The sequence below is a fragment of the Xiphophorus hellerii genome, chromosome 10 (genome assembly GCF_003331165.1).
Source record: "Xiphophorus hellerii strain 12219 chromosome 10, Xiphophorus_hellerii-4.1, whole genome shotgun sequence".
Taxonomy (NCBI): Eukaryota; Metazoa; Chordata; class Actinopteri; order Cyprinodontiformes; family Poeciliidae; genus Xiphophorus; species Xiphophorus hellerii.
The window spans coordinates 23,508,810-23,532,532 of NC_045681.1; the positions used below are offsets into that span (position 1 = coordinate 23,508,810).

General features: G+C 39.4%; 1 protein-coding gene across 1 annotated transcript in view; it reads right to left on the reverse strand.

Annotated features, from left to right (window-relative positions):
• Positions 1–23,267, reverse strand: part of LOC116727392 (cytohesin-3) — a 46,604-nt gene extending 23,337 nt beyond the window's left edge. The window contains exons 1-7 of the mRNA XM_032574795.1: positions 22,898–23,267; positions 7,739–7,821; positions 6,646–6,710; positions 5,179–5,245; positions 4,574–4,692; positions 1,387–1,467; positions 1,182–1,294 (exon numbers count right to left, since the gene is read on the reverse strand). Coding sequence (XP_032430686.1) covers positions 1,182–1,294; positions 1,387–1,467; positions 4,574–4,692; positions 5,179–5,245; positions 6,646–6,710; positions 7,739–7,821; positions 22,898–22,916 — 547 coding nt within the window. The 5' untranslated portion in view covers positions 22,917–23,267. The remainder of the gene's footprint in view (positions 1–1,181; positions 1,295–1,386; positions 1,468–4,573; positions 4,693–5,178; positions 5,246–6,645; positions 6,711–7,738; positions 7,822–22,897) is intronic.
• Positions 23,268–23,723: the final 456 nt, after the last annotated feature.

Consider the following 23,723-nt stretch of genomic DNA (forward strand, 5'->3'; position numbering starts at 1 on the left):
CCCACACCTTTTGTAAAATAATTTAAAAAAAACCTCTCTCTACTGAACACAGCACAGCAGGGGGACGTTTGTGAAAGAGGAATTTTCATGTAGTCCCACAAAGCAGGAGAAGACAGGCCACTTTCATGTGTTGGTGGTAATTAAAGACCTGCGATCATGTTGTTTTTATGAGCTCAGTGCGTCGGCATTGTCAGAGTCGGGGTCCCATGGTAATGCTCTGTCCCACATCCACTCTGACTCATTAAAATGTCCCTGTCGTTTTTGGGGAGTTTTTTTCCAGCTGAGGTCTGGGATTAAACATGTACATTTGGTTCAATAAACTGTTTAACCTGGAATTTACGAAAAGAAAAAAAAAATAGGCTATCAATACTTTTCTAATTTTCTTTTACCCAATGACTGTGCATCCACGTCTCAGCAGATAAAGCGTCTCCGCTGTTGTTCACCAGGTCTCTAAAAGCCCTTTAAATATTCACTGCTGGATGTAGCTGTAGGCCTTTGTTTATCACAACAGCATGTATCACTCAGCCAGGTTGACTCTTCCTGAATAATGAATGACCCTTGTTTGTTGCTGCTGTTTACTGTGCAGCTGCAGATAAAGCGGCTAGCAAAGATATTCAAAGCGCTTGAAATTTCCCCGATTATTTTACACATCACAGGAAGGGAACAAGGATGTTCAGTCTGTGTTAGCCAATCTTCCAAATATTGAATTAACGTTAGCGGTCATCTTGTTCGGCTCTTCTCTCTTCGCAGTGGAGGACGGTTGTTTAGTACTTGAGTAGCGGCTGTTTTAGAAAAAGAACTGTCGAAAATGCGACAACAGCTGTAACTGCGGTGAAAGGTGATGGATACAACACTTCCTCTCACTTCACTGTCTGATGCTACTTTGTCTTGAATTAATAGTATCTTTTATATAAAAAAATCCCATTCAAATATGTTACTAGTCGCTATTTCGTTGTACAGGTTGGACCAATATGAACACAGAAAAGGCTAAAAACACACGTCTGTTTTCATCTCCCACGTTTCCTGGTGTTTTCTCAGTCCTGCCGCTCCCCTCCCCCCTCAATACTAACACTTGTCATGCTGGAGAAACACACGAAGAGCTACTGGAGCTCATCTGACAGCTTTGTGACGGAACACCTGAGAGAAGCATTCAGGAATCTGTAAGCGGCGGTTCGTCTGACCTGTGGACTGGAAGACTCCGGGGTTGCACTGGCAGTAGCGCGAGGCAAACGCCTCCATCATGCGGTCGATCTTCTGGGCTTCACCTGGCAGACGGAAACTCCACAGGAACTGCCTGAACAGTGGAGAATGTGACAGGATGTGTTTAATATTAGACCTTCTCTTCTCTCTGAATACGAGGCGAGGGGGGCAGATCTGTCTTCTCACCGCAGCGCTTGGACGAGGTTCAGGTCGGCGAACTCATGCAGCTCCACGAAAGCCTGAAGCACCTTGATGTTGAAGTCGTCCCTAGATTAGAAAAGAGAATTTAGAGTTTGATTTTTTGTAAAGATTCGTTGATCATTGATGAATCAAGAGCTGTGTTTCCATTATAATGTGTGTAAATCTTTGTCTATGTTCTGCGAATGTGGAAAAACACAACGCTCATCATCTATCAGCCAATCAGAGGAGAGATAGGCGTCTTATTCAGGTGTTGGAGCAACAAGCCCTGCCTACTTGGGAGCAGCTACATTTTGGGGAAATTACAGTAATTACACAACTTTTTATAATCTGTGTGATGCCGTCAGAGCTCTGGTGGAGCCAGCTGGACATTGTCCAAAAAATCCCCCCAAAAATAAACTACCATCCTAATAATACTTCCTATCGTCTTCTTTGTGGTTTCCACCAGTAGTAACATCCAGCTGTTGGTCACGTGACTCGTGATGCAAAAAAAAAAAAGTTTCCATTGCAGTATTGTGAAATTTTGATAAGGCTAAAAAAACTGTTATTGAGGTGATAGCGCAAAAACTTTTTGTCGAAAATGTGAAGCATTTCCAAATTGGCAAATTTATTTTTGTAACTTAAATTTTATGGTAAATGGAAATGGAGCTAATGTGAATGCAGGGTGAAAGTCATCCTCCGCATTCCTGCAGAACATCTGATCCCACTGGATCAGTGTTGTTCTGATCAGATGTTCTGATCCAGTGGGATCAGAACATCTGATCCCACTGGATCAGATGTTCTGTGGGTCTGGAAGCAGTTGAAACAACGGGCTGATTTGGAGGAGAAACGTTCAAAAAGCTCCGCTAAGCTAAAGCTAAAGCTCTCTGTCATTAGTTTGCCAAGGCGGCTCAGGGCTGGCAGAAGACAAGTTTATCTGCTTCTGTAGTCATTATATTTATCGTATAAAATCCTGGACATGTGCGTCTCCAAGCCAAACCAAAACCATTTTGATGTAGATGTTTGAATTCTTGTAGCCAACATGTGTCTGAACACAATAATAATCTCACATTTCAATAACACTCTGTGCTGTATTCGGAGGCAGAGAGTGGACCTTCTGCTTATTGCCGGTTTGGATCTGTAACTGCAGCCAGAGTGGAGCAGTTATTGCTTTCTGTCCGTCACACCTAAAGCCGCCTGTCCTCCGAGGGTTTACATGTTTCCAGACGCCATTATTACGAAGAAAGTTGAGAGAAGAAAGTTGTTTGTAAAGCTGACAGTAAAATACAATAAAAATCAGAGCTCGTTTGCACGACTCCCCATCTTCATCTTGGCCACTGTTCAGCGTGTAATGATAGGTTCCTGCTTCTTGTATTAGTTTAATTAGTGATAATTACTGAGTGCAGACTCTTTAGCTTGTGCTTCATGTGGCTTCAGTGGGTAGGTGGCCTCTTTGACTCTTGGCGAATAAAGCCTTCACTAAATCATCTAATGTCTGACTAGAAATGCACAAACAGATGCACAAGTAGTATGTGCTTTAGCTGTTTGGTAAACACACGAAAGAAAAAGCAGAGTCGTTCCTGCAGCTCCCTGCAGAACGATGCACACCTGAAATCATCACCGTCTTTGTTCTCTTGGTTTTGGGAGATAAAGATAAAAAAATAAATAAAACAGAAAAACAAGCCAGCTTCTATAGTCATTAGAGTCCACCTTTACACATATCGGTTATCTGAATCCCTGGTAAATCGGCCGATACCCTGCAGGTTTACGTAAAGCTTTAATCAGCCAGTAACGGTTTTAGGGCGTTTCTCTTTAAAGCAGCATTATTATGTATTTTCAAGTCACAAAGTGACATTTTTATAGCGTTATCAAGTAACTATGTTAACTTCGGTTGTTAAAAAAAAATGCTATATATATTTAATATGACTTAAAAGAAATTTGACTTTGAAAAGTAGCACCTTGAAATTGGGTGTCTGTCTCTTTAAGAAACTCTGCCTCCAGGAAGTCATCACAACATGGCTCCTCTATTAACCCTTTAACAACATTTTTTACCAGCGTTGCTCTGAGAAGCAGCTCCTATAATGAACTCAGCAGATGTGCAGATCCACCAGCTGTTTGCTAATTACTGCTAGCTAGTGTTTTCAGAACAACATGTTTTTTTTTTAAATGTTAGAAATCAAAAAATGTTTTTCTAAGCAACAGTACAAAAAAAGTCCCAATAGTGACACACATCTCAACCACACATCTTTTCAATATTAATGTTTCTGTTTCTTGCTGAGGTTGATTTGATTGATAGTTTGAAAATAATCCCTTCATGCGTTTAAACATCTGCGACGTGGCTCTGCATCTGGGACTCATTTAAAATGCACGACGCTTCTTTATGAATATGCAAATGAGCTCCTCCCCTTTCCAAACAGCTGGTCTGGTTGCAGCTGCTCACCGTCTCCTCTGTCGGAGCAAAATTTTTGTTTGCCAAATATGTTTGGATTTTGTTGGTGCTCTTTCTAAATCTATAGCAAATCAGACATTTGAGCCAAATGTTTGCGTTTTTAATATTAAGACAAAAATTGCTCCCAATTTTTGTCTTAATATTTAAGACAAAATTTGATCTCTAAATTAGAGCAAATTTAGAGATTTTTCATGTGGAAACAAACTGTTTGTAAACAGGTAGGAAATTTAATTGAGTCTCATTTCATGGAAACACAACAATAGCAAAATTATGTTTTATTTTGACAGTAGCTGAATATTGATAAAGTCTGCGTACGTTTATAACGGAGACACAGCTGCAGTCACACAAGTTATCTGAAAAAGAAGTAATTAATGGTTCTTGTTGTCATTTTTATTGTTATCACAGTAAAATATTGTGATTAAACTTTAAGCCCACATCGCCCACCCATACTAACACCGAATTAACTGTCTTAACTTTATCTCATAAGCCTTGTTCCTGTTAAACTTTTGACTTTTAGTGTTTTTACAGTCAGGCCTGCGGTGTGAGGAGCTAGATGGTTGTTTTTTCTACCAGCTTTAAGTCCATATGGGGAGCTTCACACAACAAAACACCCACACCATCTCAGAGCTTCATTTCCACAGCAGCTTTAGTCATCTTCTCCTTAATTAGTCGACACAGGCAGCGATCTGCTTCTTTAAATCACAACGGTGGGTGTAAATCTCACGCAAAGAGGATTTTCTCCCTCACCGCTCGCCCAAGTAGTCCCCGATGACGGTCTTGTTGAGGCCCTCGCCTTTGTAGAGGAACTGGGCGATGTCTTCCGGAGTGTTCTGGAGCAGGTCGTTCTCCAGCAGGAACTGGATTCCCTGCAGGAGAGAGAGACGCAACAAAAACACGAGCACGTTCATCTCAGCCCCGCGTGGAAACGACAGAGTTCTTTCTTCTTCTTTATTTGATTCAAACAAATAAATACAAAAAAAATACACACAAAAAATATTCTTTTGGAACATAAGAATCAGTCATTTTAGCTTCCATACTTGTCTGAAAAGAAGAAGAGGTTTACACTTTTTTTTATTTCTCTCCTTTATGCTATTCGTCAACATACTCTAATATCAAAATACATGTGACAGTATGGATTATATGAATATCTTACATGAGAAACTATACTCTATTTCTCCTAATCCTCTAGGAATATCTTGTATTATTGTGCTGTTTCTGTATACCTTCCATAAAACTACAGGAATATATATATTTTTGTAGCTTTTATTGAATCTATTTATTCTTGTTTATATTTGTTCTCACGGCTGAGTCAGTCTGAGCCTGGCGGTTCTGATGGAAACAGAACACCGAACCTTTTTGGGATCCATGTTGAATTTCTTCCTGCCCATGGCGATCTGCTTGTTCCTCTGGGACGTTTTGCTGCAACACACACACACACACACACACACACCCACACACGAGCTTCATTTAAACCAAAGCAGACGTGAATATGACATTAAAATATGAACGATTTACTGGGATAATTCTATCTGGAGCAAAGAGGGGAAAATGACAAAGATTGTAATTATGTTAACTGAAAAAAAACCAAACAGAAATAAATGAAGGTCATTTAGAACGGTGCGGCCAGCACTTCCTGTCAACAGGAGCTGGTGTAGTTTATCTATGCAAAAGGCTGCAGGATATGAATCCCATACAAAGACATATTTTTGTGCTGACACATTTAGATTTTCATATATATTTTAATGCTAAATGCAGCTTGATAATTGATTTTACAAAAATAAATAAATGCAAATAAGTGTATATAATTTTCAAATTGTTTTAGGATAAAAATCTGAATATTTCATCTTGTGTCGCGCTGGTTTTGCTGACGTTACATCTTTTAAATGTTTTTCGTTTCGTCTCTACCAGATTTGTAGAGATGGAAAGTTTGGTTGTTTGTTTTCGGCAAAGCAGCTCAAATTCTGTCAGATCGGATGAAAAGGTTCTGGAAGCGTCCATCGTTAGGGTTCACCTCTCTTTGGGGGTTAGGCCTGGACTTTGACTGGGCCATTCTGACACATGAATATGCATTGGTCCAAAGCATTTCATCGCAGAACCTCTAGCTATGATCCATGGACTCTGATCAGGTTCTGGAATCATTTTTTTTACATGTATCACCTAATCTCAATATGACATATTCAAGTGTATATTTTCACATTGAATGAACTTATACATTCTGGTGAGTTTCGTTTTGAAAGTATGTTTTTAAAAAAAAGACTTTTAAGCAGATATTAAACTTTTCATTACGTTTTTTTAAATATATTTTTATTGGTCTAATGTAATATTGTGATTTTTAATCTTGTGTTTTTATTAACTTTTAGAAAAATCACCATGATAAAGAGAATTAAAGGTGTCAAAACATCAGTTTCGGTCTAATTAATCTATAATGTGTTTCACTTGGTGATGGAGTTACTGAAATAAATGGACTTTTATATAACACTCTAATTTATTAAAGAGGTCTGCATATGTAAACAGAAGCATTTTCCAACAAAGAGTCCCTTTAGAAAAACTTTACAGCCCAAAGAGAACAATTTTCAACCTTTTTCTTTGTGAACAAAATTTGTCGTAAAACTCACATGATTCTTTTTTGTCCTTATGAACACCTACTGTAGAAATTGCTGCATACTTCATATATTTTACAGCTATCTGAACAAATAAAACCTATGGAAACACAGAGAGGGTCTACCAAGAAGCGAAACCGTACACAGAAACTACTATAAGCACAAAATACAAGTTAGCACAATATATCCAAGCAACTATAACCGTGAACTTTGACCTACCTTTCCCCCACACACGTCAGCTGTTCAATCTCTGTCATGACTTCTGCGATCTCAAATTTCAGCCTCTGGGAGAAAGAAAGCCAATCATCATCCAGAGGTTCTCTGTCTTTATGTCAAAACAGAGACCAGAGCGACGTTCAGCACCGGGACATACATCAGGTAGAATGAGGAAACTGGCTGCGCAAAGATCAACAGTTGGGATATTTGCATCGTCCACAGCATGCAAATAGACCCAGAGAGGTGGAGGAGAGACAAAGAGCTGCTGGTTCCCATGAAATTTCAATCCAAATTCAATTCAAAAATACTTTATTTATCATAAAGGGAAATTAAGTGTCTTTTGAATACCTGGATTATATCAACCCTGCAGTGAAGATGAGTAATAAAGATAATGATGTCAGTCTGCTGGAAAAGATGATAAGTGATAACAAAGGACAGAGAAAAGGAAAACAGAAAGACTTTTTCCACAAACATTTTGTAACTTTTGGCACCATGAATCCAGATCACTGTGGATAGAAAAGAGAATAGAAGAACAGAAGAACTGCTTCAATGACAAACTGCTGCATCCTGAATGATCAAAGGAAAATCACAGATCCTTCCTCCCAGCAGCTCATAGAACCATCTTTCCAACAAACTCTATTAGTTTGTTGTTGTTTTCTTATTCATAAATACTGTATATGAGCACAGTTTGTACATTCTTCTAATTTAATGCTCATTACTCAGGAACATTCAGTTTTGAACCTGAGTATGTCATTTTTAATAACCGTACAGTCTTTTTGCTTACTTTCCGTTTTTATGTTTTTACCTTAGTGCAGATTTTGTTTTTATTCTATGCAGCAACCCAACTTGAAGGAGTGCACAAATATCTGTGCTCAATTAAATTTGTGATTTCTTCTTTCGAATCTAAAACAAGAACGGCGAAATAGAATCTCAATAGAGACACCAAACGAAGTGTCTCGTCGTTCACTTTGTGCCTTTTGCGTTTTCAACGTTTCCTGTTGCAAACCCCAGTGAGAAATAATAAATGGAGGCCCGAGCAGCTGGTGCTGCGACTGATTCCTGCAACAACAAAAACAAACAAACAAAAAAAACGCACCTCGATGTCATCGAGCAGCTCCCTCTTCCTCCGCCGGATGCTGGACAGCTCATCCCTCTCCTCCAGGGACAGATCCTCCGGGACTGAAAGACAGACACGATGGAAAAAATACATCTAACTTTAACTTTCATTTAAGCAGCTCCCACATCTCTTTCTGTTCTGCTCTTCCTGCGTCTCGCCACAGCAATAAAGTTACCAAAAACGTCTGACTTTCCATGCCAAACGAAAAACAAAGAGTGATCAAGCACCAAAATGCACCAGACCAGCAGAAACTCTGAACTCAGTGAAAAGCTGCAGCTGTTCTTCCTCCTTCAGCTGGAGAGGCGAATATGAAGAGCCTGGACGTTCATCTTAATTAACTGCAGGAAGAGAGAAGGCGAAGACTCTTAATTATTCCTGCTGAAAAGCGTTTTGACTCGTCCCCCCCCCCGTCTCCATTTGGCCCAGGGGAAATGGCGCTTAATAAAACTAATCCAGATTAGGCTTTCTTTCATTAAATGTGAATTTGGCAATTTACCACAGCCTACCACCCCGCCGACCTCTGACCCCCACTGCCTGAGTGTTTACCACTCACAACAAAAACAGGCGAGTGGATGAATTTACTTTTCTTAACCCAACTTGTTTGATTCGCCACAGTTTGCCCCAGTGTTCTCCAAACACAGACGGGAAAATTCATCAAGCTATTTGCAGGAGCTAAATGCTAAATATTGAAAATTCACAATATAAAAATATTTCAATTCTTATATCGTTACATTTTATAATTTTGCAATACAAAATTTTACACTTTAGTTTATGTTACAATACAGAATTGTAAAATGTTATACTTTACTATAATTGAATTTGACAATTCACAAAATTGTAACAATTTTACAGTTGTATACAGTTGTATTTATAACAATTTTATAAAATGTTATGAAATCGTTACACATAATCTTCATTATATCTAATGATATAACGATATATTAATATTAAAAATATTTAATCTATATTTTCTCATGGATTAAATGTACCAATTTTCTAATTTAGTACATTTTTAACTTTGATCTTTAAGCATCACTTAAAGGTTTAGAAATGAATCAAAGACAAGAGAAATAAAAGATTTCTAATTTTTTTCCTGATTTTTCTAAAATCATTAAATATCTATCTATCTATCTATCTGTCTGTCTGTCTGTCTGTCTGTCTGTCTGTCTGTCTGTCTGTCTGTCTGTCTGTCTGTCTGTCTGTCTGTCTGTCTGTCTGTCTGTCTGTCTATCTATCTATCTATCTATCTATCTATCTATATTATTATTATTATTTTTATTTATTATTTATTTATTATTTATTTATTTTCTTAGATCACGTCAACAGCTGTTGTGTTTGTGGCAACAAAAAAAAAAGAGCAACTACAACCTGCTGCAAAATACCAAATTACTAGGCTGAACTTGTTTCAGTCTGCATATATTTAGAGCAATCTGCTCTGTGTGTGGCAAAAAGCAGATCCAGAAAAATGAAGGAGATTTCACTTCTTCATGAATTTATATCGGCTGACTTTTGGGAAATCTGAATTTAGTGGGCGTTTCCGCTAAACTCACACCAGGAAGCATACAGGTGAGCTAAGGGCTAGCCAAGTGTTGCTGCATATGGTTGAACAAACAACACTGAAGGGGTTTCCCCGCCCTGTTGTGTGGTGATGGTGAGCAGCAGGTACAGCAGAGAGAGCGCTGTGGGGTTTCCTCTGTGGAACAGTTTTCAGTAGACAGCAAAGGGGGATATGAGTGAACAATGGCCGACAGCAGCAAAACAAAGACGTTAATTAGCGCTGCTGACCCCGGGCTGCCTCTCTGCTCTTATGCAATACTGCTGCGTGCGCTCAGAGTGGAGCTTTAAAGCCAATTAGAGCTTTCAGAAAGTTTCAAGGCTGTTTAACACAACTCTTTGATGTTGGACTTAAGGAATCGCTTCTAAACTTTTAGCCTACTGTTCTGTACTTACAGTTTAAGTAGAGAGAAACTTTCGTGGATTTGGCCTACGGGACTGAGACGCAGCTGCAGTTAATTAGGCTAACAACATCTAAGTGGACTGGATTGTACTGTACTAAAGTAAACCAGGAGATACTCCAGCGGTGTATAGCCCTGTTCTTCTTCTACTGTATCTGAAGGCTTGCAGTATTGGATATCTACCAGAAACTTGTCGTTGTTTCCAATTTCACCCTAAAACCTATAATATATGAATATAAAGCAACAGTGTTCCGAATATGCATTTTCTGACTTTCTGCTGTGAGTTATTTGTACCACTGTCTGAGGAATCACTGTGATGATCGCAGAAGACTCTAGTAGCTGGACAGAAGGAATTCTGGGCCTTCCTGTTTAAACTGGTACCCCTGTGACCTGACAATGAATAGATGGATGGACCAGAGTGCTTCTTCTGAATTAACCTCTAAACACCTTACTGATACTAAAAATATCTAGTGATCATCAAATATGCTAGTATGATACTCCATTAAAGCCTCCACGTCGATTGTCAGGCAGTTCTTCGTAGGTCAGATGTCTGAGTCTACAATAGTGAAGGGTCAGGGCATTTAAAGCTATATGAGTCCAATCTCTCTGTGCAAACACCTGACATATAAACAACTCCAATCTTGATTTATTACAAAATTAATAACAAAACTATTAATGTCAGCCTGTTTACACGTGTTAAAAGTCCAGGTTTCCCTTATTGCAATCACTTTAGCCTTTCAAATCCCACAAAGTATTAGAGAAGAGGTTGGCTGACGTTTTTGTTCAGGTGTTTCCTTCTACAGTGGGTCCACCAATTAAACTGTTAACACACTTAAACCCACTGGGTTTCTTTGCACTACAAATGTATGCAAAACACTGTATATTCCACGAGTGTTGAAAAAACACAATTTCACAATCGTTGTGTTTCCATTGAGTAAGGAATGCAATTACAATCACAAGTGAATAAGCTTGTTCGCATGACAAGTCATTAAAAACACGCCGCGCTATCATCTCCCTACTACTTCCTGTAGTTTTCTTCTTTGTAGTTTGTGCCAGTGGCAACATCCGGCTGTTCATTATGTGACTTGTGCGATGCGGGAAAAAAAGTGTTTCCATCGCAGTTTTGCAAAATTAACGAATTTTGATGCAGCCGAAGAAAGAAGAAGAAAAAAAACACACCTCATCCCAGCAGCAGAACTTTAATGGAAAAACAAGATTTTGCTACTGACTATAAAGAAAACATAACCAATGAACCAATAAATAACCAATGAAAATCAAGTGGGATGTCAGCAACAGAAAAAAAACCTCGGATCTTTGAGGGGTTAGAAATTCACAGAGGCTCCTGAGGCTTAGAAACTTCAAACCGCGCTCCCCAAGAACAAGAGCCTCCAGTAAATTCCCCCCCAAAAAATCCCTCAAAATCTACTTTGAAGGCCTAATCCCCTGCTGCTCTTCACACCCAAAACTAACAACTGCTACTGACCACCCACTGGAGCCAGAGGCTTTACTGCACAAAATACCATCAGTCACTTTAAACAACTCAGACCTCCATCTGGTCACACAATAATCCAAATTTAGGTTGTTTGTTGGGTTCCAATTGCCAAGCGATGAAAAAGTGATTTAGGGATTTCACTAAAACCGGCACAGAGTGAAAATCCCACGCTCACTTAACCCTGGCAGTCGTCCGACGTGGACTAAGAGGAGAATCATCCAGATTCACTGGCTTTAAGCTAGCAACTTTACCCTCTGTAATAATATTACAAGTGGATGAGCTTTAAGTAGACCAACAGGTAACCCTGTTACCCAGCTTGGCGTTGGAGCGCGCCGGGTCACGTGTGTGGAAGACGAGAAAACCTCCGCTGGATCAAGATTCTAATCTGAGGCCCACTGTCCCAAATCCCTCTGAGACATGCTCTGTGTTACGGCGCGGGTCGTTCGCACAGACAGTCCAACATGTGGCGGGACCGCACAGGGGCTCAAAAGACACCACGGCCTGCTGGCACTAATCCCACACACACTCACCCTCCCCGACGCCGATTAAGCCCAATATGAGTGTGTTAAGGCGGAAGTTCAGCGCACAGACTCCATGCAACCAGATGTTCTCTCTGCATGGCTGCAGTTCCACTTTAACCTATTTAACTTCAGTGACGCAAAGTAAAATAGCATAAAAATATCACGATTAGCAGCACAGAGTAAAGTTAAACAAGTCACAATAAGCAATCAATCAATGAATCACGGATCTTTAGCATATGATATTAACTTCAGTCTCTGTGAACTTTTACAGTTAGTGGAGGTACTTGCCTTAATTGTGAGGTTCCTAATCTAACACATAGAACTTGATGCCTACAAAGGAAACACAGGACATAGTTAGTGCTGTGCTTAGCTTCGTTTTAAAATGATAATAGTTAACTTTAAGTCTTCTTTCCACACTAACAATTTCCATATTAACCATGATTCCATCAGTGTTTTTTTATGCACATTTTGAAGGCAAGGTTGATGGAAATGGCAAAATTTTAAATGACTCCATCAATTTCGCAAAATGTTTTTACGCTCACTTCAAGTGGTTTTTGGTTTTTCGGAAAAAGTCTCGATGTGCTAAAGGGGGAATGGAAACACATGAACCAAATAAGTTCTGAGGAAGTGAATGCCTCCGCCCACTGGAGTGTCTGTGCCTTACCAGAGGAACGAAACCCAGACAATGTCCAAACTTCCAGCTCAGATGGGAGGACTCTCCATTTTTTATTTTTTATTAGGTCCATGCTAGTTAGCAACCTCTACTTCCTGCTTATCACAGCCCAGCGTAGCGTCAACAATTACACTTTGTGTACCCTGATTGATTCGCTCCAAACCAGTAGATAGAAATACAATTAGCTTACATTTTCTTGTTTTGTTTTCTTTTTATCCACATTTTAAAAGTTCATTTAAAATTCGGATTACAGTTGGATGGAAACAGAGCAGGAGACGAGTCTTCTTGTTCATGCAAACCGTCAGAGTTTTGCATTGGGCAAAGTTGTTGCCTGAATAATAAACTTGGACTTATCAACACACCCTCCCTGTTTACAATACCAGAAAAATATTTTTAACAACTAGCAAAAAAATATGTCTTGATTTCTACATTTTAAAAGCAGCAAATCTGTGACTGAACCAATGTATCACAAAACTCGGTAAGCTCTGCCGTCTTTACTTCCTGCATACATGCCAGATGAGATTCAGCTGTACCTCCACACCATAGGCAGTTTCAGCCTGCATACAGTGATAACGTTCCGTCCTGCATTATCACATTATGTTTGTGTTGCAGATTGTTCAGTAATACTTCAGTATAAAATCCCAAGCCTTTGCGTGACTGAAGAGATTTGGGGAGCTATTATGACCTTTAGTTGTTAACCAACTCTGGGGTTACAGGCAGAATCTGGGGCTCAGATTCTACACTGATCTGCTGGTTAATCTGCAATTTCTGAAAGGACCTCCTACTGTGCCAGTGTATGCGTGGTGTGGTTGCATGGGAGGTGGTCTGTACGTTATCTGCTCTTTATGCCACACATCTGCTCAGCATCTGCTCCTATGGCAACATTTGATTCAATGAATCTCGGGGCTTTGCGACCATAAGATGGCAGCCAAAGCAACCCTGAACCTAAACTAACCCAAAATCTGAAGATCTGATCGGCCTGAAAAGGAGTGAGATTGATGTTTTTCTTTTGGCCTCTCACTGGGTGTGTGTGTGATCCAAGTTAACTATGTGTTCACTCACAACACAGGCGATTCTCTACTCTCAAGCACAAGTTGAAATTATTTTTTTTCTTACAGATCTGGAAAATCCAATAAGGATGAACCCAGAAAACAGCTGCTGATTTCTGCCAAAATCAGGCGTTTGTGTTAGGAATGCACCGATACACTGTTGTCCCTTCCGATACCGATACAGATATCTGAGGTTAAGTATCAGCTGATATAGAAAGAAAGAAAGTGCTTGAATAGACTCAACACATTTTTTTTTTTAAAGGCAAACATAAATTTACTGAATTGAAAATGCATTTGATAACTGTGCACCAGTACAACACACTTAAACACACCAATAGCTTCACAAATTTGGTCAAACATGCAAAACTAGGGCTGGACTATCTGGATGAAAAATGTATCGCGATAAAAGCATTTCATATCAGTCAATATCAATAAATGGTGATTAGATTTTTGTTTTAAATATCTGAAATACATCTAATCTGGTGGTGTGACCTTTCCTGTTTTATCCACAGTTTTCACTCTGCACCATAATTTTTTTTTTAATATACATTTGAGCAGGTTTGAGCCCCGTCGCCTCATAACTGGCCTCTTTTCTCTGCCTACATCCCCCAGAATTTCTGGACTGAAGGCCAGTGAATATACTATATATTGAATATTGAAAATTATATCGGACACATTATGTGTTAATATTGGTTATGTATCTATTTCAATATGTATAGTTATTGATTTATTGTCCAGCCCTATGTAAAAACAACACAACTTTAATTTGTTTAGTCAGTGCTATTAGGAGTATAACAGTCAATGTTAAATAAATAATAAGGAAACTGAAACTGACTAAATTAATAGGTTGACTGCTTTACATTAACAAACATTTCAAATGGTTCAGAAAGTGCAATTAGGAATTCTAAATATAATATAAAATAAATAATAAAGCATGACGTCACTCAGAGCACAAAGCATAGAAGTAAACTTCATAGATCTGTCCTCATGGGTCGGGCACATTGTCACTGAAACCTGATCTAGAACTGTTTTCAATATCAGGACCGTATTAGACCGGTGCATCTCTAGTTTATGTCTTGTGAAAATGTCATGTATCGTCTCGTCTAGTAAAGGTGGAGGCTTTGTTCCAACTATGAGTGAAAACTGACCCACTCATTAGACACTCAAGGCGCGATGAAGCTGGGTGTTTCCCCGTTGGTCTTCAGCCAGAAGGCAAGAAAAACACGTCGCCCCTGAAGCCTCCGTGCCCCTCCCCACCCAGACCTCGCCCTCTCCTGATTCTCCGTGACGTTAGGTGCAGATTATCCAGTGCATCTCTGCTGCTGTCTCTCAGTGCTGCTCCCTGATTTCATTTGCCATGCCAATTTTTTTTGTTTTTTATCTCTGCTCACCATCCTGCTCTTTAAGAGCTTCTCCTCCTACTTACACCGCCGCGTAATAAGTCCAGGCAAAAGCTTTGCCTGCTCTGTTTACAACAGCAGAAACACTGCCCTACAACCAGATACAATGTCTCTCACACACACACGGGCACACACACACACTCAGAATGCCATGGAGATGGCAACACGTAGGAAAGCCTCCACAGACTCTTTTCTAATCAGCTCCATATGTAGTCTCCTCTTTGAGCTGCGACTCAATCCGTGCACATCTCGCGTCGCCACTGTCTGCGTGTTTGTGCTTTGGCCTTGTTACATGTGGTATGGTGTTCTGTGTTTTGACCACAAAACCTATAATCTTCGCAGTCTAAATAATTTTCACATCATCCCTTAAGCCTTTAAACAACAGCGCCCGCCCTCTGGGTCAACCGCTGGGGTTGTAAAGAGCATGTTTTAGCACCTCATAGCGCCTCCGCTTCATAGCACACAGGAGTCTCATTTGTCTAAGCTAAAACAGGTTTTTTTATTTTTATTTTTGCTGTTTTATTAGGTAAAATGTTTCCATGACTGTCGACACAAGCGTGGGAAAAAGTAATTACACCCCCCCGCTGCTCTTATGGGACATCAGAGGGCGAGCGGCAAACACGTGTCGCTAATTAGCCAATCATTAGCGGGGGTGGCTGCTAGCCATGCGACGATAAATCCAGCTCAACGACAAGATAAAATTTTCACAAAAAAAAACAAAAACAAACTATAGTACCCCCTGTTTTAGAGTGGAGGTTTCACAGATTATAAACTTTGTTTTAAAGGATCATAATTAATGCAGATTATTCCGGTCCGAGTTTAGTGAGTCAGCGGATCTCCCGTCTGTTAGCGGCTCAGCATTCGCAGATTCACCTTTTTGCGGATTTCTCTGGGAAACTCAGGAGAACAATTTTTTTTTTCACAGAGCAAAGAAAATCCAGCTTTGGAAACTGAAATACTTTGGCACAATGCTACTGGTTTCCATTTGCAAAGCAGCCAGTCCAGGAGCGCCATTCATTTTCTTTGCCACTCATTGGCTGTACCACCAAGAACAAGAGATAGAAGAGATCTTGGGTAGTTCATTAACGCGTATTAAGGTATGTTTGGTGTTGAAGCAAATATACCTGCCTGTTAAAACAGGTAGCTTAGAATGTTTTTAGAAGGAGTTTCAAGAAATCATAAATTGGACTGCCACAAAAGCTTCTCATGATTTATTTAACCATGTGGTCTAAGGTGGTCTGAATGCCAAGTAAGCATAAAAATGCTCCTTTGTGTGTTTTCACAACTGAAGTAAAGCTTCATAAATCTCAACTTATGTTTTAGAGAATTTCTGTTCAGTGCAAAATGATCTAGTTCAAGTAAAAACAAGAGGCAATGAGAAGCAAAAGCTGACAGGACGTTTAAAAGTCCTAAGTTAAATGTTAGCGGCTAACAGTTTTGCCAATGCTAATAAGTTGTTTATATCTTTCTCTCTTCCTCTCCAGAACGTTTCCACGTTCTACCAATGACCCAAAATCGTTTTAAAGAATTTTAATAGTGGATGCTTCTTCAGTGCTTTTAAGTCTGTTTCTGTGAATAGCTACTTCTACTTCCTTTCTTACTTCAAAATAATAGTTTCAAGATTGCAGATTTCTCAGACAAATTCCAATTTCTGGGAAATAAAAATCTTTAAAAGCTAGCTTTGTCATTCATAAAAAGACAGAACTCTTAGGATAACAAAGTCTATGTAAATTTTGACAAAAAACATAAATTGACTTAGCAAAATTGTGAAGATTTCTTCACCGTCCTCATTGCATCTTTTTCTAAATCAGGCACGTAATTAAGTTTATGATCTTCCTTTGACCCCATCAGGGTGCAGACTCAGTGAAAACAATCAGGGGGCCAAATCGACTTGCCATAAATAGAAACTTTAACTTCCTGTTCAGCGGGGAGAACCATTGTCTAGGTTCTCCAAAGAACCAAGACAATGCAGATAAACTCATTACTGGCTTCTTTACAGCCGTTTCTCTGAACTCTAATCTTTCAAACTGGCTCACAACGAGGCTAACGTTTGCCAAAATATCTGGATAAATAAATCATCACTCGACCTATGCCTTAGTAGAAGTGACATGAAGCACCTGAGAGGGAAAAAAAACTGATGTTCTAGTTGGGATTTGACTTTCGACGAGTCGTTCACTACCAGAGGAGAAAAGAGAAAAGAAAAAATGACAAAAGCAGGCAAAATATTTCCTTTTCCAAATCTGTTTCTTTCAATGTAAAACTTATGAAACTTTAACAAAAACTGCAGGTGTGTGTCTGTGTCTGGTGAAATTTTTGGTTAAAACATTTTATTCTGTTGGTAGAGAATCCAGACATTTTACTAAAGAAAGAGTAGCAATACTTCATAATAAAATTACTCAAGTAAAAGTAAAAAGTACAGCATAGTAAAAATACTCTTAAAAGTGTTTTTTTTCAAAAAGGTTACTAGTTAGTACCCAACTCTGTTCACTACCAACCAGTTCCTCCCTGCTGGCCGGCCTCCCACTCAGCTCCAGCCTGTTTGACAGCCTGATGTCCTCCCACGTACTCGCCCCGTAGCCACAACAAGCTCCACACCCTAATTACACCAACTTTTCCCTCTTAGCAACTAATCTCCCCCAGAACTGCAGCGCTGCGACCGCCAAGAAGTGACACGCACGCCGTCTGACTCTCCAAAACTGCTTTTTCTCGGGTTTCAAGCCCGCCAGGGCGAATGTGATCGGAAATTTTGGGGGAAATAATCGAGCACAATTAGATGGTTATTAAGTCCACGGGGGGGTGATTGTTGAAAAGTCTGAGGAGAGATGAGATTTATTTTCTTTTTTTTAAGCTTTTAGTGATGCTGTTTCATGGGAAAATCACAAAGGAAGGGTTGTGCATTTGTGGCTCTTCACCATTAAAGCTCCTGGTGATAATGCAGGCCTGCTGCAGCCTGATATGATTTGTTATTTCAGCAAATGCTCAATCTGTGGCTACGAAGGTTGGAGAACAGACGGAAAGGTTTCCCACGATCAGAGAACGAGAGGACAAACATTTCAGCAAGTGTCCTTCTACAGGGAACACTGCAAAAAAAAAGAAAAAAAAGTCTTTATTAGTCTATTATGTTTGGTCTAGTTTCTAGTGCAAATATCTTATAATATTTGAAATAAGACAAAACTAACTTACAAGAAATTTTTCATGAAAGGTATTTTTTGTTAACTATAAGTTAGTTTTGTCTTATTTAACGTAAAGATGCATCAATCCAATATTTTTTATTATTTACTTTAAATCATATTTTGAATTCCTAATTGTACTTCCTGAGTACAATTAGTACAATCAAAATCAACCTTTCTTCAAATTTTAAAGAAATTTGAAGGAAGGACAATTTTTTACATGTTTGCCCAAAGCAGTCAACCTATTGTTTTGGTCAGTTTCTTTATTATTTATTTTACATTGGCTGTTCTACTCCTAAATGCGCTGACTGAATAATTTAAAGTTGTTTTTACATGTTTGACCAAGCTTGTGAAGCCGTAGCTGTATTTCAGTGTGCTGCACTGGTACCGAATTATCAAATAAATTTGTAATTCAGTACATTTATGTCCGTGTTTTAAAAAAATAGAAATGTTTTCAGTTAATTCAGCTGTTTTTCGGTTTCTAATCGGACGACACTGAACCTCAGATATCTGCATGGGAAGTGAAAAACGTGGATCGGTGCGTCTCTAGAAACTGGACTAAAAAGTAAGTGGTGAGATTTGACATTTTTGCAGTGGGGCCGTTGACAGTGGAGCTGTGGAGGAGAACACAGCCACATACTGAACAAATGAAGCTCCGCGCTGACGCTGTGGAGCGGAGAAACTTCAGGAAGGCCAGCTGTGACAAACCCTGGCCTCCATCCAGACATTCACTACTCTGCTTCCCACACCAGTTTGGCTTTTGTGTTTTTTCTCCCCCACTTCTCCATCCAACTATAAAATGTTGCTAAAATTAGACTTGTGAGTTATATATATATAAAAAAAACTATTCAAGTCTGTTGATGATTTCCTCCATGCTGAGGCCAGGCCCCGTCTGCTCTGCGGCACACAAACAACAGAGACCCGCCAACTCTGATTAGTGAGCGCAACGCAGCCGAGCATCACATTGGTCCGGCTCATAGTTTACAACACGGGTGTCCAAACTTTGATAAACTATCTTTCAGTAGCCATTTTCTAAAAATCAGCACACCCCGGCCTCATTGAATCACATATTTTCTTAACTTTCCAGTTTGAAGAGCAGCTAACAAAAACAAGCCTCTGTGTCACAAAATATACATTCCCCATGGAGACGGCATTAAAAAAAAAGTCTGTAATATATAATGTCAAATGAGTAGTGATGGTGATTTTGCAAAGACAATTACTGAAATATGAGCGTGCTACGTATCTAAAGCGGTGCATGCAACCTTTTTGCATAAAGGTGCCAAAATGATCCCGTTTACTTAAAGTACTCACAGGTCACACAAATTCATTTTCTTTCATTTTCTTAAAACAATATTATTGCAATTATTTTTTCATTTTCCCTGTACAAATATAAACTTTTGTTTTTTATGTCTGAGAACATTTTTTGTTTTATTCCATTTTTTCCAAGACACTCGTGCTTTATTTAGCTGAATTTAATTAACTGTTGCGGCCAAGTCTGGTCGTAAGCCACTGGGTACGTTTGACCCTGTTTACCACTTACAAAAAAAAAGAAAAACAAATAGTTTCATAACCTGCATGTCTCATTTTTAAAATCATTTGATTAGTCCGGCTCTTTTGGGGAAAAGCCGTTCAGCTGTGAAAATTGTCCATTTCCACTCACTGCTTGAGTTTGTTTTGTTTTTTCAACAGCAGCAACACACTGTAAAAACACTAAATCCTACCAAGTATTTTTGGTCTAGTTTCTAGTTCAAATTTCCTTGTACACTTGAAATAAAACAAAACTAATCCAACTTTTCAGCAAGATGTAAGAGTTTGTCTTAAGTAAATAATTTATTAATCTTGATGAGAAAGTACTACTTCCACTGACAGATTATTTCACTGATAACATGGGAAAATGTCTTGCTATAAGTGAAATAATCTGTCAATGGAAATAGTACTTTTTCCATCAAGATTAATGAGTTATTTACTTAAAACAAGACCTTATATCTTGCTGAAAAGTTACTTGTGACTTAGTTTTGTCTTATTTCAAGTGTTCTAAGATATTTGCACTAGAAACTAGACCAAAATGACTTTGTAAGACTTTGTGTTTTTTTCAGTGCAGGTTCCCCTCAGACCTACAAAGCTCCACTCAGTTCCAGAAAAATGGCCGCTTTTGCTTGTGGTCTGATGCTCACCTTCATCCAGTAAAATGTTTGTCAGCCTGAACTTAACCCAATCCCATTTCATAGGGCTATAAACTGGAAGCAGACGCCGTCTTTATTAAACTCAAGGTGTTTGGCAGAGCCAGATATAGCAGCGCTAAGTGCCAAACTTGTGATAACCTGCGTATCAAAGCGCGGTCGTGAACGATGTTAAGTGAGGTGTGACAGTGTGTGTGTGTAGACTCAACAGAACTCACAGTTAGCTGTGTTAATGATTGCCTCTACATGGACAGCATGCCTCTGTTCTCTCTCACTTCCTGTCACATGACCCAGATCGATAAGAACAAACTTTATGCTCATTTGATTCCGACTGCTTATCACCCAGACTCACTGAGATGTAACTCTTGATGTAACTCTTGCTTTGTTAGTTTGTGAATATTATAACAAAACAGAGACGCATTGCTTGAGTCCGATGAATTTCCGTCATGCAGGTGAGCTCATAGGAAGGTGGCGTGAGCGTCCCTCCTGGCTCTGCTGGTCTCTCAGTTTAACTGTCGCGTTGTTATCAGACTACAGCCGTTTGTTTACACCATGCTTCCTCCGCAGCCTTCAGCCCCACAAGGCGGTTTGGATTATCAGCCCAGAAACATGCTGCGTGTGTCAGAGCCTGCTTCATAGCGATGCAACGATAACTGCCGCTGCCGCACAGGTTAAACTTTAACACAGCGACACGTCTGCGTCACACCGTACGTCAAAGTCACGATCGGTGACGCTGAGAGTCGGGTTTGAATCTTCGAACTTTAACGTGTTTAAAGATTTTACTCAAATTTGCACTGATCTGATTTCCAAGTACCAATTTTGTAAAGCCCAAAATACAGACGATACGGCATAAAAACATGTCATGATATAGGCATTTGATATCAGTCAATATCGATAATTATTGATCAGTCTTTTTGTTTTAGATATCTGAAATACTGCCAAACCGGTGGTGTGACCTTTCCTCTTTCATCTACAGTTTCATCTCCACACCGTTGTTTTTTATTTTTAGACACTAATGAGGCACAGTGGTGAAACCTGAAAATGCAAATTACTCAACAGGTTGTTGCCAGGTAACCAAAGAGTGGGTGAGTTAGTTGATGCCACTCAGCTAGCTTAGCTCGCTGTGAGAGGTTGCGCAGCTAAAGCCTTACCTCTGCCTACATCCCCCAGAATGCAGAGCGGTTCTGCATCACAGTGAAGTTAAATTATTGAACATTCTATCAGATGTATTATCTATTGATATTGATCACATGTCTATTGTATTATTGATATATTGTCATTGATTTACTGTTCAGGCCTAGCCCTGAATTGCCAATACGGATTCTAGTTAATTCAGCTGTATCTTTTATAATTATAAGTAACAACACAAAATGCATCAGTTATTGCATGAATTTAAATTGATCTGTCTCAATAAAATAACAACAGTGAACTAAGACGATTTCCCTAAAATGGCCAGCATGGATTGAGTACAATGAAATACAATTTTGAGCATATCTCCTTTATTGTATTGACACACAACGTTTTCCTTCTTTAATTTGCCAGAATAAAAATACCCACATACTCCTGTGTGTATTGCATTAGCTGCACGGACTCCACACACACACACTTCCCAGACAGTTGAAGTTTCAAAGTCGAGCGTACCAAATGAATACATTTCTTGTGACAAATTCCTGCATTTCCCACAATTCCACAGTGCATCATCCTTACCTAGGGTCTGAGCTATCTCTTGCCATATAGTTTTGTTCTCTGAATGTTCTTATATTCCCTCATTGACGTATCGTACGAGTTTCTTTGCTCTCTAATGTCTCCCATCAAACGTTCTTTACAATCTGACTCCATTTCATCCACATAACAGTTTTTACTCAGATGTTCAAACCTCCAAGTTAGGTGTTTGAAAATCAATCCAAAACCTTTCAAAATTTGAATTCTGAGCCAGGAAGTTGGACGTCTGTCAGCAACCCCGACATCCAATATGGCCGCCTACATGTAAAACTTTCACATAGAAAGCTGCTGCAAAAAATCTGTTCATTTGCATCTTTTAAAATTTGTATCGCATTAAATCCTTTACAAAAAAATAAATGGCGCATCTCTTAAGAAGTAATTCAAGTACCACAAGTGGTTTTGGTGCCACAGCATGACGCTTCCAAAAATCACCTTGGGGATGGTGTGTTCAGGATGGCAGTTCTTCTATTACTGTGTACTAATAGTATCTGTGACTATCTACTACTGCTGTCAAGCATTTCTACACTGACGTTTGTGGTTGCACCACGACAAAATGTGAAAAAGTTGACGGAGGTTGTACTTGTTGTACATGACACTAGCTATTGCAGGGCTGCCAATCATTCAGTTTATCATCCCCACCAGTTTGCAGGCTTCAAATGGCGCCAGATGATAGTGAGGATACATCAAAGCCCAGCTGAAAGACGTCAGGCTGATGGAGAGGGAACAAACACGGATCTCCCCCTTCCTCCCTCTCTCTCTTCATTACTTTGACGTTTCTAAAACAGCAGCAGTGAAAATGAACACTAATGAAGCTGTTAGGCTCTTTGTTTTGCCTTCTATTAGGCGACAGTTCATCCCGTTTGTGTTTTTTTGGTGTAAAACCTAAATAAGCACCTGAACTGTGTTCCCTGACTGACTCACACATCCATCCATCATCCATCATCCATCCCATGGAAACCAGTGAGACCATTCTTACCATGATTGTCTTCATCCATTTCGATTGGAAGAGCGACTTCGCAGTCCAGCTGAATGTGTGAAGCCTCGCGTGAAATGTATCACACTGTGTTTTTTTTTTTGTTTGTTTTGGTGGGTTTTTTTCAGTAGAATTTCACTGGGACATAAAAGCCAGAACCGGCGCTGTGTTCACAGTCAGACGGCAGAAGCGGACCGACGCGCGGCTGCTGTCAGCGACGAAGAGAGGACGCGAATGAACGCGAGCGGAATCCAAACTCTGCGCGTGGAGTGAAGGCGAATCCTCTCGCGCGGAAGGTGATGGTTCGGGCATGAGATCTGAGGCGGCTGCTCCTCGGTCCCTCTGCTCCATCCTCTATCTGCTCCGCCTGTATTCACGGCCACACACACACATCGCAATCAGGGCGGCGTCACCAAGCTCCGCCCACCGCCATTAACAACCTCATACTTACACCGCGTGCACACATGCGCGCGCACACAATCGTTCTTCTACGTGGGTTTTGATTTCTTGTCTGGACATTTATAGTCGTTTAATATATATATATATATATATATATATATATATATATATATATATATATATATATATATATATATATATTCTACAACTAGACCATGACACCACTATTTGAAGCATAATACTTTTTTTTCATAGTTTTTTTTATTTCACATGCTACGTATTTCTATGACATTGTCATTCTGACTATTCAGTTTGTTAATTTAAGATATCTGAAATAGATAATAACATATCCTATATATATATATATATATATATATATATATATATATATATATATATATATATATGATATAAGTAAAATATACTTTAA